The sequence below is a fragment of the Sander vitreus genome, chromosome 13, assembly GCF_031162955.1.
Source record: "Sander vitreus isolate 19-12246 chromosome 13, sanVit1, whole genome shotgun sequence".
NCBI lineage: Eukaryota > Metazoa > Chordata > Actinopteri > Perciformes > Percidae > Sander > Sander vitreus.
The window spans coordinates 6,658,312-6,675,191 of record NC_135867.1 but is presented as its reverse complement, the minus strand read 5'-3'; the positions used below and the strand labels follow the sequence as shown (position 1 = coordinate 6,675,191).

The 16,880-nt window shown below is 40.6% G+C and overlaps 1 protein-coding gene across 2 annotated transcripts in view; it reads right to left on the bottom strand.

The window, feature by feature from the left end:
* lig3 (ligase III, DNA, ATP-dependent) overlaps positions 1-16,880 on the bottom strand; it is a 37,441-nt gene that overhangs the window by 1,663 nt on the left and 18,898 nt on the right. The window contains exons 1-18 of one of the 2 annotated variants that reach the window (XM_078265543.1): positions 16,690-16,798; positions 15,188-15,754; positions 12,524-12,652; positions 10,789-11,004; positions 10,506-10,657; positions 10,049-10,215; positions 8,177-8,254; positions 7,890-8,058; positions 4,428-4,583; positions 3,296-3,427; positions 3,126-3,205; positions 2,872-2,959; positions 2,638-2,715; positions 2,364-2,487; positions 918-1,060; positions 751-825; positions 208-354; positions 1-41 (exon numbers count right to left, since the gene is read on the bottom strand). The exon at positions 1-41 is cut by the window's left edge and continues 110 nt beyond it. In XM_078265543.1, coding sequence (XP_078121669.1) covers positions 1-41; positions 208-354; positions 751-825; positions 918-1,060; positions 2,364-2,487; positions 2,638-2,715; positions 2,872-2,959; positions 3,126-3,205; positions 3,296-3,427; positions 4,428-4,583; positions 7,890-8,058; positions 8,177-8,254; positions 10,049-10,215; positions 10,506-10,657; positions 10,789-11,004; positions 12,524-12,652; positions 15,188-15,731 — 2,519 coding nt within the window. In that variant the 5' untranslated portion in view covers positions 15,732-15,754; positions 16,690-16,798. Of the gene's footprint in view, positions 42-207; positions 355-750; positions 826-917; positions 1,061-2,363; positions 2,488-2,637; positions 2,716-2,871; positions 2,960-3,125; positions 3,206-3,295; positions 3,428-4,427; positions 4,584-7,889; positions 8,059-8,176; positions 8,255-10,048; positions 10,216-10,505; positions 10,658-10,788; positions 11,005-12,523; positions 12,653-15,187; positions 15,755-16,689; positions 16,799-16,880 lie in introns of those variants that run through there. The other variant, XM_078265544.1, reaches the window with a different exon arrangement.

Below are 16,880 nucleotides of genomic sequence, written 5' to 3'. Positions count from 1 at the left end.
ACTTTAAAGTCACAGTTCTCCTTTGATATGCGGTAGAGCTCCTAAGCAGAGTGATGAAATGACCACGTGGACTTTAGCCAAGAAATGTAATGTTTTCTGTCACGAGAGATTAAAGACCTGTGTTGCATTCAAATAATTCAGCGCAGGCGTGTTTTACGGCCTCAGCCAATATTTCAACTCATTTGTCAATGTAATGCGGTGTCCTACTTTAAGCTGGTGCAAGTTGGTAGCAGTCTTCCAGTCTTTGTCATCACGAATGCGTGTCATGCGGGGAAAGCGGATAGAGATGCCATCAGCGGTGTGCATTTCTGATTTGGAAAACTCTGCGCCTGTAATCTCCCAGACAGGTGCTTGCTGCAGCAGAGAAAACAACGAGGCAAACATATGACCGCTTCTCCATAAAATGAAAAGAAAAAAAAAGTGTTGTGGATTCCATTACTATGTTCTATTTTCAGACTTGAAAGCCAGAAAGGGTCATTTCTATCAAATGTTTTCAATCTCTGAAGTTAAAAGTGTTTGTTGTCATGTAAGACTACTTTCAGGTTGAAAATGCCTCCCAGCTCTGCAGCATAGGTAATCATTATCTCAATACCATTGAGAGTAATCTATTTGGAGAAATTCCTACAGAAGCCATATTGCAGAAATGCTTTTTTACTTATGACTTTATTTAAAAGGTCTGCAGAAATACAACTGACTGTGCATGAACAGACCCATTGGGAAATACAAATGTGCTGAATAGTGGAATCTCACCTGAGGATCACGAATAATGAAGTCCGGATAATAGTTCTTGATGATTTTCAGCCAACCTGGGATTTTGCTCGGGTCCTACACAAAGACGCGCACACAAAAGATTAATCCTTGATTTTATTACATCAGCTCAATATTCCAGGCAGGCCTCTAAGTGGATCCTCTCTGACCTTGCTGATTTTGATCACATCCAGCTCTTTCTGGAGCCGGGCCAAGGTGGCGTCATCGTAGCCTCCGGAGCACTTGGTGACTGTGCACCATTTCTTGGAGTGTGGGTCATAACAGCCCATTAGAAAACTGGACATGATGCCCCCTGGTGGGTAGAAGAACACACATGGCATTAGGAGGGACATTTCGGAAAATGCTGCTGGTGGAGACTATGCAGACCATTAGATAGTTCCTCCACAGGCTTTGAACATACACTCCTACGCTGTAGTTTCACATAAATTCCAAAAACTAGCCTCCTCAAGTCCACTGATAATGCCTTTTTCCAGCTGTTGTTTTCTACTTCCCACTTTTGTCCCACAGTACAAGTGTTTTAATCTAATTCGTTGTTTCTGCTCTAGTAGCTTGTCTTCACACTGCCTGAGCTGTCTTCATTAGCCGTGCTTTTGAGATTTGTGCCTTTGTTTTGGCATGTTATGTTTCCATAATGTTATATGCCCATTACCCAGCCTCCTCCATGGCTCCCATTTCTTGTCTGTTTATATGCTTCACCCAATGGCATTATCTCCTTTGCACCATGTTCCATCTGCATATTTTTCACATGAAATGTTACTATGCTGGACTCTGGGCGTTTGTATTCATAATGTTATAGTGTTTTAACCCGCTGATCTACAAGGGTAGACAGTTTTCAGTGCTTTTATACCAAATCATGTTGTAATTAATAAAAAATGATGTTCATATAATTTCCAAGATACATATTAAGTGTCAGTACTAATATAGTCTCGCTTTGCCAGACCCTCCTCCAAAGCACGCTGGAGGAGGGTCTGGCTACTCCACACAGCATTCGGGGATGGGAGGAAAACGTGCTCCGGTTTATTGGCATTTCTTTAAACCAATCGCAATCGTCTTGGGCGGTGCTAAGCACTGGGGACAAGCTGTGGTGTCTCTGCAAAACAGCCTCGTGAAGGAACTTGTTTTGATGGAACGTGTACGTCTAAAGTTTGTTTTAGTCGTGCAACAGAAAACTCAGATTGGACAGATAGTCTAGCTAGCTGTCTGGATTTACCCTGCAGAGATCTGAGAAAAGGTTAACCATAGTCCTCTGAAATCGACCGGAGTTTAAAATGCCAACACAAAGGAAGCCCAAGACAACGGAGCAATCCCGTCAAGGATAGACTAGTACTAATAAAACCTGAACACTGTTTGCAAAATGGTCCGCCTGATGGTAAAAACAACTTAAATTATTATTAAAATTAAGACCAATAGTATAACTGTTTCAGCTCATTTGGGTGTCCCCAGAGTCACTATCCTTATTTTACAGGAAGTGGCTAAGCATTAAAAAAGGGCACACAAACTGTCAGAACAAATGAGAGCATCGAGAAGTGGAAGAGACTCTTGGAAGTCCACAGCATAAAGAAATAAATGAATTGGATGGTTAGGGCTTTACGGACCGTTTGAGCCTTTTCCATAGAAGGCCCCCAGCACCACTAGGTCAGCTGTGTCTGCCATCGCCCCTTCGTTCAAATAGTCCTTCTTCACCTTCAGCCAATGGCGCTTTCCTGGTTCATAGGAGCCCTGAGACATACAGATACACAAAGCTTGATCGTCATGATGTATAACTTGCTCATTGTGTTCACATTCTTTCCACTGTCACGTGCATTAGATACATATTGCCATCAGTTTCTTTCCATTTGGAGATAATAAAAAAATAAATAATCAACTAACCTTCAAGTCTTTCAGCACCAGGCCTTCCAGTCCCTCTCTGATGACACGAGTTATCATTTCAGCCAGATCTCCTGCCCTCTGACACAAACATAACACACACACACATATATATATATATATATATATATATATATATATATATATATATATATATATATATATATATATATATATGATATAAGGTACTACAGATGTATACATTCAGCAGAAAGACAAATTCAGAGTTTTACTTACAGTGACGTGCTTCATCTCTGAGAACAGGATCCTGTTGGTGACTTCAACCATGTTGTCATGCAGGAACTTTCTGCGTTCACACAGAGGCCTGAAGAATATGATGACCGTGCATAAATGGAAGAGGTTTGGTCTTATTGTTAAAGTGGTAAAGTGTTAAAAAGTACACGTTTGCATCACTGCCATAATGTTTTTTTCTTTGTACATTGGAATTAAAAGACGTTTTTAAGACAATGAATGGAATGAAAACACATTACCTCTCCATGAGACTCACACCGTTGAAGTAGATGCAGTCGAAAACAAAAAGGCACACGTTGGCATCTTGAAAAGCGGCTTTCTGAAGGGAGAGGAAAGTGTGAGGGGTTACAACAATGACCAAATCATGTCAAAAAAGAAAAAGGGGAAACTAGTGCTGTGGTGTTCTCACCTTGTGTACACCCAAAGTCCCAAAGGGCAGGGGTTTACTTGTCTTTGTGTCAATTAGAAGGACTTCAGCATCCAATATCATACTGTGGCCTCCGGGGAAAGCCTGGGGGATGTAGTTCTTGAAATGGGCCACCTGAAACATCAACATGGACACACATGGGGCTTAGGTACGGAGTAGAAATATGACACATTTGATACTGTTACAGCAAAGACTTAAGAGAATGGCACTGTCCCAGGATTTTAATAGGCTTGACAGTGTAAAAAGATATTGTGTAAATAATAAGGTGCATTAACCTGATGTAGATGTATATGTGAAATGATTAAAAATGTTCTGATCTACAGTGTTATCGTTTATCAAAATAAAAAGGAATGTTAACCTAACATTAACATAAATTGCCTGATTGCTGAGGGTCTTTAATTAATCACCCATTTGGTTGACGGGTAGTATGGGCAGGGCAGTCCAAGATAATACGGAAAAAGGTGGCCATACTATAACAGAAACATGTTGCAGGTTCTAATACAGCTGCTCAGAAGCTGAGTAACTGAGGGGTGTGCCTCCAGATATCATCAATACTAGTGTGTGAGGATGAAGTAAGAGCTTGGTAAAACCTTTGAACTTTTACCATTAAAACGCTTGCAGAATTGTGAGAAAAGTAAGAAAAAAGAAGTAGAGATGCCTCCCTAAGCATTTGGATGGGTCGAAGCACATTGCCTGTACATATCCTCACTCATAAAAAGGAGTGTGTCTTAGTGCTTGGTGTTCTTTACTGAAGTTCACTGGGGTTTGATTGTTGAAAAGATTGTTGTGAGGTATATATTGGGTGCACAGCAGCAACCTCTAGTGGTTTGAAAGGGCTAATGAACATGATGTGGAGCTAATTATCCCTGGATGTTTAAGGCTCTCAGCCTCACGCTGATAGAGCAAATGCTGGAAAATCCCTGCGGGAAATGTCTGAATTTCATGCTGCGAAAATACCTTTAAATTGGTAATCCTGCAGGGGGCAAACGTGAAGAGATTCTATTCTGACATGCATAGTCATACTAATTGTTATACAGCCTCACAGGCGCTGTGTGTGTGTGTGTGTGTGTGTGTGTGTGTGTGTGTGTGTGTGTGTGTGTGTTATAAGACTGACTTTGTGTGGTAACACTGGCTTGAGGCTGCGGCTGAAGTAGCTGAAGTTGTCTCCGTTCTTATGGACTTGCACACGTTCTCCATCATACTTGATCTCAGAGTACATCCCGTTGGGGCATTTCTTCATGGCGTACTCAACGGATTTACATGCCTCCGCCTGAAATCACAAAAGGAAAACAACAAGCTCTCATCAAGGAACCACATTCTTACATACAATCACTTTTCATTAAAAGTTTCTCCTAGTGAGAAGATCTTTAACCGAGTGACTGGTAAGATATGGGAAAACAACTGTGCCATAACTGAAAAGAAGTGTGATGGGTCAAGAAAAACAAGCAGTCAGGCAATCCTGTTGAAAACAAAATCCTGGGTTAGCCAAACTTATTTGGAAGAGAAAAGTGGTTTAGATAATGTAATCTGGCTAAACTACTGGCTTGTTTACAACCTGTCTGATCATCTGACTGCATTTAAGAGATGTTGCTCTGTTCCATGATCCCAGCGATTACTTTAACAACGTTCTCATAACCAACAGAAATGACGGTCACTACACTACAAAAGTAAGACCTACTTGTTGCATCAAGGCGTTGGTTTGAAATAAAGGAAAGAGCAATAATGATACAGGTGGCAAGAGAGAAGCAGTTTCCAGTTAAGAAAAGTCTCCTCTGTATTCAGCAAAACTGCATCATAAACTCAATTCTTTGGTGGACATGCCTTTGTCTCAATACTCACATAAAACCTTATTTATCCTATTCTAGCATTGTATTCTAATAATATTGCACCGTTACACTAATCGGCATGACTAAAGCTCACCAATTACATATGTCCATACTACTTCTTGTTTCTGCCTTCCTAATGTGCCTACTGGGTGTAACAGGCAGGGGATATAGCTTTTCATCTTCTGCAAACTAATGGTAAAGGGAGACAGAAGTTCAAACTGAAAAGTTGTAAGCCTGCGGGAAGTTTGGAATTGGACCTCGTTATTCATTTGTAAACTATAATGTGATGTTGCTGCAGCAATTTACTTTTATAATGTATAAATTAAAGTCGTCATTTCATGCAGAATTAATAGTTGCATTTGTAAAGAGGGATAGTCAATAGGTTTAGAGTAAAAAGTTATCTTTAAGGTCCAGCTGCTGACTGTTTGGTTGTCAAGCGACGAGCCATCAACTGGAAACTGAACATCATATTCTCTTCGTCTCGTTGGATTTTACCCTAATGTGAAGGAATCTAGGGACCTCATAATCTCCTGGTAGGCCCGTCACAAGCAGTGACAGTTTAATGTCTGATTAGATAGTCAGTCCCTCCTCTCTTATTGAACCTTTAGCCTCTTTCCAACCAAGTAGTTACAGGAACGTAGTTATAGGAACAGTCCACTTCTGAACAGTTCTAACTACTCTCCCCCAAAACCGTTTTTTCCATTTGCATTTGCACTGGCCAAGTGGCCATAGGAACTGGTAGGAGGGGTAAGGGAGTCCGCAAGCACGGCAACAGTCTTTATAGCGCCACATACAACAACAAACCAGCATGGAGGAGGCCATCGGAATGTTCCTGTTGTGCCTTGCCGGGATCCTCATAACGGAGTTCGAACGGCGGCGTTTAAAGACTAGGCTGGAGTACTTAACAGAGAAACACAGAAGACGAAGGCTCCAGCGTAATACGATCCTAATTAATATGATGGAAGAAGATAGAAGAGCAGAGCGCAACAGGCAAACGAAATGACGGGTAAGTTTAACTAGCATTAACAATTAGCTGGTTGAATGCGTGATGTTTGTCTTATGAGTTAGCATACGTAGGCGCATTGCAACAGACAGTACCGTACCGTTTGTGTTTCAGACGTTGCTAGGTCACTAAGGGTTCCTATGCGGAAAAGGGAAAAGACCCTGCCCTGAAGTAGGAGCTGAAAGAGTTACAGGAACTGTGGTCAGAGGAACTTAATAATCCCCAAATTGGTCCAGTCGGAACACGAGGAAAAAAAGGGTTCTAGGAACTGCAAAAATTTTCCGGTCGGAAAGGGACTTATGTGTGGAGACATGTTTGCTTTGTTTTGAGTAAATGTTTGGACATCTTAAAGAAATACTTCACCCTCAAAATGATAATTTGTATATCAATCAAAATTATTAAAAAAGGTGAAAGAATTATCTCAATCTTTTTTTTCTTACATACAACAGTGTAAAATTGTACTTGAAGCCTTTTACCCAACATTTATAAAGAGGACTAACAGGGACATTGGTGCTAGGACGAAGACATTCCATTAAATTACTTCAACAATTCAGAAAGTCATATCTTACTTCGAAAAGTTTTTCTTTTGAAAACCAAGAGTATTGAACTACTCTTTTTTTTAAAGTCTTATTGAAAATCTATTTCTATTCATTCATTTCATATTTTAGATAACCCACATACCTTGCCCTTCCCTGAAAAATTGATTATTATAGTATTGGTCTTCTGCTGAAAAATAAATAAATATATATATATATAATTAGTTATCAATTAAATGAGGGCATGAGGACAAGTGTTTTTCATTTTATTTTGCATGTGCATCTCAAGTAATTCATGTGGTCAGAAAGGTTAGAGGTCATTTGTTTTAAAATATATACAATACAATATATAGTCAGCACGGTGGCTCAGTGGTTAGCACTTCTGCCTCACAGCAAGAAGGTTCTGGGCTTGAATCCAGCTCTTACACAACTTACAAATAAATAGTAGCCGGCAACATAAAATGTTTTTTAGCAATGTGTTTTTCCCTCATTTTGAAATACATCAGTGAATTTCTCCTGGCATCTTATGAATCTGTATAAAAAACCTCCCCTTTCCAATTGGAGCCAAATTCCCTCACACTGTTTGCTGATGTGACTTCTATGAATCACTGCGGTTCAGACAAGTCAGCCTTGTATTGAATCACAAAGACTAAATAGTTAAAGGAACTATATTCTCAGAAGGCAAAGAAGTGCTACTTCTGCTACTTGGGCGGAGTGATTAGCGCAGCACCTGAAAAGCACCGTTGTTACTCTCTGCTCCTCACCACGGGGGGTTCTCGTGTGCTGTGAGCAAATCACTCCGCCCAAGTAGCAAAAGTAGCAGTGCTTCGCTTTCTGAGAATATAGTTCCCAGTATGTATACGGTTAGAAGATGGCTGTGTCTCATGTGACCTTGTTATTTGTACACACTGTGACTATACAAATCACAACATGTAAATAGGAAAATGTTGCTGTTACTTTGTCACTTATTGGGAGCAGTGGGCTAGTTGGAGCCGGTTACCTCCAGGATCTGTGGTAAACTAGGCTAGCGGTGGGTGCGCCAGAGTAACGACATGCACGGAGATGAGAAGGGTATGTATGGACTTATCTAACTCTGGGGGATACGGGGAATAAGCTAAAGTCCCAATAAGTCGGCGTGTTCCTTTAAATCAGGAAGAACTGTTGAAAACAGTGAGTGTAAACATTTTTTACATTTGAGTGGTGGTACTCACCAACATGGGCTGAACGGGGGTCATGAGCGAGGCCTCCACAGTGAGGAGTTTCCTGGGTCCTGAGCCATTAGACGCCTCCTGCTGATTCCTCAACACCCGTTCAATCACGTCACCCAGATTACGCGAGGCCTTGAAGGCATCGTAAGCATTTGGATCCACTGCATCCAAGCTGCATAACGGGCAATAATGAAAGAGGAGTTCAAGATTGGTATCAAAATATAATCTTTCTTCAATGTGACTAAAGAACAGTGCATATTAACTTCTAGGCAGAAGAAAAAGACACTTACACATGTTTTGCTCCGGAGTTCATCTTCAAGTCATGTTTAATAAGTCGAATGATGCATTTTAGGTCATTACCGGTACATCTATGATGAAAAGAGAATGCAGATTATCACTGGGGTGAAATTGTAAGGCAAATTCAGAAGTATTACAGCATTTCATGAAGCAGAAATCTAGCAGGTTATGACCAGAAAGGTTCTTAAATAGCCCTACATAAGTAATAAATATACGATAATTACATTACTTTGTATTACTGTAATTTATAATTAATATTCAGTACAACACAATAAATGTCTGTTTACAGCTAGCAAGAGGCTATTTTGTTTTTGACAAATAAACATAGACCCGCTCCAGCATCTGCTACTGTGGGGGTAGAATGTCAAATACAGATGTCTAGTATGTGTCTAGTAAGTGCAAAACAAGCAAGCAAAACAAGTGGAAACAAATAATGGCAACACTTACAAATACTGTGAAAAGAAATCACATAATCTGTCTCCCTGGCTTTTACACGTTTGTAGTAAACTGTGTGCATTTAAAAAAAAAAAAAAAACTATTTGAACAATTACTGACAGTTCTAGCACCACAATAAATCATCTACATCATGTGGAGAGGTATGACTACAAAAGACACAGCCAGACATGATGACTTGTGTTATTAGTATAACTAGTGTTAGTATACATTTAGATACATTAGGTTAGTCTGTCTGACTTCCCTACCCCTGTCAATGGTACTCAGCCACAGAACATTTTTGATTATATTATAATAACACATTTGAAAAATGGGTCATAAATCTATAGTTTTAAGCTAAGGTAATTTTCTAAAACAGCTGGATACTGACGTATTTTAGTAGATGTTTCTCAAATGGTAGTAACATAGGAAAGCTTTTTTGCACACCTCTTTTGTCGGGCACGTGCGTTGGATGTGACCAAATCATCAACATCAGGTAACAAACATACAAAACAAAAATGATTCTAGAATAAAATGCAGCTCTGCACTCTGTTGATCCTGTGTGACACAGCCAATTGGCTGGATTCTACACAGTCATGTTTTCTTTAAACATCAGTTGGTCACAGACTAGGTAAATTAAGCCCCTATTCCATACCCATTTGCTGGCTTGGCTTAACCCGGCGCGTCAGCCCAGCACGGCAGAGATTTTCATCTGCATTACAACAGGGTTACCGGCTTAAAAGTGCGTCTCGAGTCGATGAAATTTAAAAGCAGCAGGCTGATCCATGGCTGTGAAACGGTGGATAAACATTTCATTTCCTATAGATTTTTTCACAGTATGAGTCCCCGGTGATATTGTTATTTAAAAGCTTTTATTATGAAGCAGCAACATTTAGGAAATGTTGGGTTTTCATCAGCAGTAACTTAACGACTCCTATACCGCTGAAAGTGAACATGAAACAGTAAAATAAAGATATCTGAAGGCACAAACGGGGACGCAGGGGAGGAACTAAACTTCAAACCACAGAGATTCAGTCAGAAACTACTTGAGAGCTAAAAAGACAGACTTTTAAAAACGTATTTCTCTCTGGTCTGCTGCACAGACATGGGTTGAGTCTAGCGCACCTGCCCAACTCCAAAGCCGGTCCATCTTGGGCGTGACTCAGTGCGTTTAAACTGGTAATGGAAGCGCAAATCAGCGCGGCATGGGATTGACTCGGTGCGGCCAAAAGGCCAACGGAAAAGCACCATTAAAAGTCTCTACGCTGAATCGTGCCACATGATTGTTCATATTTTTGGAAAGGTAGAAAGAGAGCCTTGAACGTTTTTATTATAGCAGGTATGCAGTACTAATCATTTTACCGAATTACCATAACTGTGCTGTTTTACTACCCAGACCAACTGATATAATAAATGGTAATGTACTGCATTACTTTTTGGCAATATCCTCCAGCTCAGTCTGCTGCTCCTCCTCCTTGGTCATTTGGGCAAGACGGGTCAGTGAGGCGTCCACTTCCTGAATGGTCAGGAGGCTCTTGGTAGCCGCGGGAAATGATTTACTCTCCTCGAAGAACATCCTCACTGTCTCAGACACATCGCCCTTAAAAAAAAAGAGAAGAAGACACCCACAGTATTTTAAGTGTTCTTTTTGACAATTAGTTCCTCCGTCATCATTTTCAAGACACGATGTCAAGAGACTATAATTGGCCAGAATGAAATCCCCCGAGACATGCATTTTAAATCTGAGAATATCAATGAAAATGCTTTGAATAAACGCTGGTGATAAGGTTTTTGGTTCTAAAATAAAAAACAAACATTCAGCACATGTGGCATATTCTTTAACATTCGCAAAGCACAAGAGTGTATGTGTGAGAACATATGGACACTGACCTGCTCCAGATCGCGCACCATGTCATCCTGGCTGCATTTGAATATGCGGCTGAAGAGTTTCACGATCTGCTTGTCATTTAGGTTGTAGACACTTTTTACAACACCTGGCAGGAGCAGCTTCACCGTCAGATAAAGATCTCCGCGGAACTTATCTACGATGGAAGAAAAGAAGAAGATTTACGACAAAAATGTTGCTGTAGAAATCCTGGCCTTGGATTCTGTCACATGCTGTTGTGCTGAAATCTGCTAAAGCCCATTAACACAAAAAAATGAACACACTAACCTCCACCTGAGCCCTTCTTGAGGAACTTTTCAATAATCTGTGTCTTGACATTGTAGCTGTTGTGTTCTGCCACCATGGCACAGAGCTTGCGAAACTCTCTAAAGAGGCAGTCCTTGTGCTGGCGGTCACATAGCTGGGTGGACAGGGCGCTGCCTTGGCTGACATTGGCAGGGGAAGAGGATGGTCCTGGGCTGCTGCAGCTGCCAGCTTTCGCAGCTGTCAGGACAGTGAAGTGGAACAGTGCACGCAATGAGACCAATTCGACAAAACAAGTACTTCTGCTACATTCACAGTGGGACAAAAAGTCAAGCTGATTTCAACAGTTTAAATGATTACCTGGTACTTTCTAAGTTGACTGATTACTGTTAATGGGATAATACAGCCGTGGTACTTTGGCTTAGTGCAAACAATTTCTTAAAAGTTACATTGTGTAAGAATTACTCCCATCTAGCGTTGAGATCATATATCGCAATCAACTCTCTCTCGTCACGCAGTATTGCAGCTATGGTAGCCTTCACGCTTCAAAAAGCGGAAGTGTACAAAAGGCCGTTTATCAGCCGTGGTTGTTGGAGTGCATATCGGAGAGTGGCACGGACGCGCGCTTCACACCGTGACCAGGCACGCTTGCCACCCGACAGAAAGGAGAGAGAAAGAAAAGGAGACTGCAGCGGTCCGGAGGATAATTAACTAGTTGGGATTTGGTGTGCGCGTCCAAAGCAGTTCCAATGTTCACTCATTTATTTGATGATGCTCGTCTCTTGCTCTTTTCAATTTCAGTTCTCTTTTTCTGGGTCGAAGAAGAAGACTCGCGTTCCTGAAATTTGGATTTTGAATACGGGTGGTCCTCCATGTTTCCTTCTTCAAACTTGCCGGGGCCGGGAAGCTACGATACCCATTAGCAGCAGCTGTGAGTCGAAAACGTGAAAGGCGGCGCAGTATAGCCTGTATGTCCCTTACCGGCTAACGTATTTCAAGATGGCGCATCATTATGGAGCGTCTACCCCAGTTCATGCAAGCGCAAATGTAAAATTCCAAGCCAATAGGAATACTTGAAATTGATGGTAGTGGTCAATATTCATGAAAATGGACAAGTTTGTGAAGGGCAATACAGATTTTGATAATGAACAACTACAAACGTTATTGTGTGTATGTGTATTTGACAAGTTTGCTGACTTGTCCTCCTAAACTACTATCTAGACGTTGGTCAGTAATTGAGCTTTGATGAGAACACTGAGGCAATATGTACAAAGACTGTTTTCTATGGAGGTGAAATGTTTTTAATGTTGACAGAAAACTGGTGGTGATATTTTACACCACTACAATTGGTTAGTATGGCAATTTGAATATGCCAAACAGAAATCAACTGGGCAAAACTGTCATAGTGGGGAGTACACTGATTGGTTACCAGCAGCCTTCTCTCTCCTGAGATTTTCCTCTTTTAGGGAAATTATCTCAATTGAACTACAGTATACCTTTACAGTTCAATAGGGCAGACGCAACTGCTGTTTGAGACAAAGTGTGGTGTGCCCATTCCTCCATGTGAGAATAATCAGACAGTGGAACATGTTTTTCTGACCCTTTCACATCCAAGATGTTCCTTTTGGCTGTCCATTTTTATACAATGTTCCTTGCATCAATTATTTTTGTTGTTGACCAGCTTGTTGTATTGTTTTAACTTGTGTGAATGGATTTAGAGCAAATATGAAACCACTTAACCTGAGATGTCATATCTTACCAGTAAAGCCTGAGAACTTGCGCGGAGCGTTGACAGATGGGTCAGCAGGAGGAGACATTAGCTGGCCAGAGGTGTTCATCTTGGCCTGCACCTTCTTCTTTGGACTTGCACCGACTTTGGCCATCAGGTCTACAAGACAAGATGAATGGCTTTAGAAAAAATAACCATAACCATTTGACATGGAATACCATAACTTAAAGTATACAGATTATGCTTTTCTGTATTTTCTGTCATATCTACAATGTTATAATGTCAGATTTTTATGTTAAACGTGGACAAAACTTCACATAATGAGGTAAACGTATTTTGGAAACGCTCCTGTTTTTCTACTCTCGGCTGAGACTTAGCCGGCCTTCTCCAGCCTTCTATGATTGGTCATCTTCTCCAGGTAGGCAGGACTGGAGTGTTTTTTTTTTTTTAAGCTACTGCAGTGTTAACATTGTCACATGTAGCTACATGCTAACGACTTCTTCTAGTAATGGGTCACATTACTCCTGAAACATTTTTGGTTATGTAGTATTTGGTTTAAAAGCCTTAATCTGTGACTTTTCACTGTAGAAAGTGCTGCTATACTCTGTGTTCACTGCCAACAATGCTATGCAGTAAACAATGTAATCTGGGATGCCAATGTTGTTAAATTCTCCCCAATTTCGGGTCGCATTACTGCTGACAAATGTCCGATTGGGTAGTATTTGGTTCAGAAGCCTTTATCTGCGATGTTTGACGGTAGGAAGTGCTGCTTTGTTCCACTACAATCTAACATTAGCATACTACTAACTATTAAAGATGCAGTAGGTATATTTGCTGAAACTGACCCTATGTTCCAGTAGAACTATATGAAGCTGGTAATTAAAAAATAAAATAAAAATCTGGCTACACTGGCACCACCTACAGCCTGTAGTGCGATTTGCAAAAATCCACCGCTCCCTGTTCAGATGCTCCAATCATGGCCAGGGGGGGTGTCTGTGTGTCAATCACTGCTCATGTACACGCATTTATTGTCGATGTTCAAATTCTTTGGCTAAGTCCTGGATCTTCACAATCCTACCTACAGCACCTTTAAGTAGCTGCATGCTAATGCCAGATAGCTGTAATCCTGGCGTCCAATGCTGGTTATTTCTCCCCAATTTCAGGGTCACATTACTGCTGGGACATGTCCGGTTGTGTAGTATTTGGTTTAGAAGCCTTTATTTGTGATTTTTCATGGTACAAAGTCCTGCTATATACTCCGTTGCAGTAGCTCCAGCTGCTACTAGTGAAACAAAACTGGAGTGCAGTGGAGATTCCATGAAACACGCAGGTCAATCAGAGCAGACTGGGCTGTTTTGGGAGGGGGGCTTAAAGAGACAGGTGGTCCAGCAGAGCATCCCATACAGAGGGTGAATACAGGTGCAGCAGCCATGGGCAGTATGAGAAAGACACACTGTTTTTTGAACGTTAAAGTATATAAACATATCCTAGTACAAACTCCAAATACAAGTATGAACCTAGTATGTAACTTCTGGGCACCCAGTTGCTCAGTTGGTAGAGCGGGCGCCCATATATAGAGGTTTACTCCTTGACGCAGCGGGCCCGGGTTCGACTCCGACCTGTGGCCTTTGCTGCATGTCATTCCCCCCTCTCTCCCCTTTCATGTCTTCAGCTGTCCTGTCAAATAAAGGCCTAAAAATGCCCAAAAAATAATCTTTAAAAATAAAAAAATAAATGGTAACTTCTCAATACACAAGTGAAACAATGGTTCATTTTAGCGGTTCTATTCATTTTAATCCTTAATCAGTCGTTATTCTAACCTGAATGGTAAAGCCTAGCCTAATGTGAGGGGCTTTGAATTAGCTTCCACACCAGCCCAGGTACATATGTACAACATGGTAGAGTAGCATCACACTGCTTAAATCTGATGTGAGCACATCCTGAGAACATGTTCCCATGTATGATGCTCTCCTGGAATGTTAAGCCTTCTAAAGGAGTTGTACTGGTTGAACAGGTAAACTGGCATCAGGTGCAATAATCTGACACACTAGCATGGTGTTGAGTAAAATACATTAATGTATAGTTAACTCAGCAATGCAAAATCACTGGATATTAAGGGTTAAAAAAATTAGAAGTATTTGTTTCAGAGATATTTGTACTAATGTGTGATGCCTCTGGGTTCTCTCTTTTTTTTAATCTAGCACTTACTAACTTAACCGACATAGATCTCACTTGCAGGAGTGAATCAATTGACTGGTGCTTAACTGGTTGTGTAATATTGCAAATTGAGGTTCTGTGGACAGATAAGTTAGTATCAGAATCAGAAAAGGATTTATTGCCAAGTAACACTTATGAGGAATTTGCCTTAGTGGATGGTGCATACATAAACATAAAATATAAACAATAATTGTGAAAGAAACTTTAACATAAATAAACAACAATGCACTGCAGCCTCTGGTCAGTTTCATTGACTGCTGACCTTCTAAAATATGTGACGGTGTATTAATCAGATTACCGGGAAAATGTTTTCCTTTTTCTGTGTTTTCTAAAAAGGTCAAAAGTCAGTAAAACTTTCTTAAAATCCAAGATGAAAGGTTATGTATGTACAAAAGACAACAAGAGCAACAACTTTATGGCTTTTGAATAGTATAAAAAAAAAATCTTTTTGAATGTGTGTGTGTGTGCCTGTTGTACCTGAAACATGTTTGTTAATGAGCTCCCTGTCTTCGTCCTGCAGCTCCTCCCAGCCCTCCAGATCTGTGATGTCCTCAATCTTCTTCGTAGTGGCTCTCGCCCTTTCCAGCTTCTCAAATATGCACTTCACATGATGCCACTCTTTCATCTCCCCTGCAGACTCGCTGAAAGGGTTTGGCACAATCTTCCCTATGCGCACTATGCCCTTTTGGATTTTGTCTTTGCATTTCTTACATCCTGCAGTACCGCGTTTGGCGTATTCAACAATGAACCTCTGTTCTGCCATATCTGGCTGGTTGGAGAAACACTGCTGTAGGGAAAGCTGGGGAGGATTGTTATGGATGAGTTTGGATACCAAGGAGAAATGATGGATTTGCTGGGAAAATTGTACCGCATAAAAAGTTGGGGGTAGATGTTTAAAGCATGAAGAGACAGAAAAGGCTCTACACACTTTCCAAAGTTGCTGATAACTGACAAGTGTTCCAAGATGCTGTAGGCCAACACAGACGGTCTTGTGAGCTAATAAAATAAGCAGTCTCTGCATCCAGTTAGTGGGCAAGTTACAACCTAAAGAAAGCAAAGGGAGATAAGGGTTAAGATTGAATTATTTTATAAAAGGTTAGGTTATAAAGGGTTGCGTTGATGTATCAAAGATTACTGGAACAATCAGGTTTAAACTACCTAAGTGGCTCATGATGATAAACTTTGTTGCCACATATCAGCAGTCATTTCACTCATTAGCGGTAGCACTGCTTCCTAAGTGTTTTACTGACTCCCATAGAGTCCAGGCCATCATGACCCTCTAGCTGTTTGTGATAGTTTTCACTTATGTTTTAATACAATATTTTTTAACCAGGTTAAGTTACATACTTGTTTCCTCATTACCAATAGATGTGTTTACAACCCAAATGTCAGAGAACAAAAGTCCTCTGGACTCATCTCTTGATATGTAAATGTTCGTTATTTATCTAAATACAAACAGCTAACGTTAGCTACATTAAAAGGAACATAAAGAATACAGAGGTACTGCTGTAACGCTACATAGTCTTTTGCACTTCCTAATTTGGTAAACGTATAGCTACGTTAGTAGACCAAACTGTAACGTTAATGCATTGCACGCACCATATTTTTACATTTCAAATCAAAAGGTGGTGGATTTTCGGATTGGCATAACGTAAGACACACAAAGTGCTTATGTGCCTCTTCAACATTTAACAGTAACGTTAACTTAACGTTAAATTATACTTTATCAGTGACCTTTCCTGTATACTTAAAGACAAGCGTGCCCATTCAGTTATAACGTTGTATATTATTGCTAAAAAGTGTAGCTACACGAAACGTGTAGCTAAGCCTGATGACACGAAGGCAATTGTTAGGCTAGCTAAGTAGTTGGTTATCGTTAGCCATACTCTCGCTGTTCAACATACCGGTACACATAACAGTAAGACAGCTAACGTTAGCCTAGATAACAAACATATTGCGCGCCAACTATCAAACGTTACCTTGTAGGAGCTTAGTAAAACTTGATAGCACGGTTTAAATTGCTAGCCCTCCTCATTGTTGTTAGCCAACAGCTCACCAGTGTCAAGTAACCTTCAGTTACATTTAAAAGATACGATACACTTCCGGCTTGGGTCTGCAAAATAAAATGTATATAACCGAGATAGCAACATAGATATGTATAAGTGTGCAA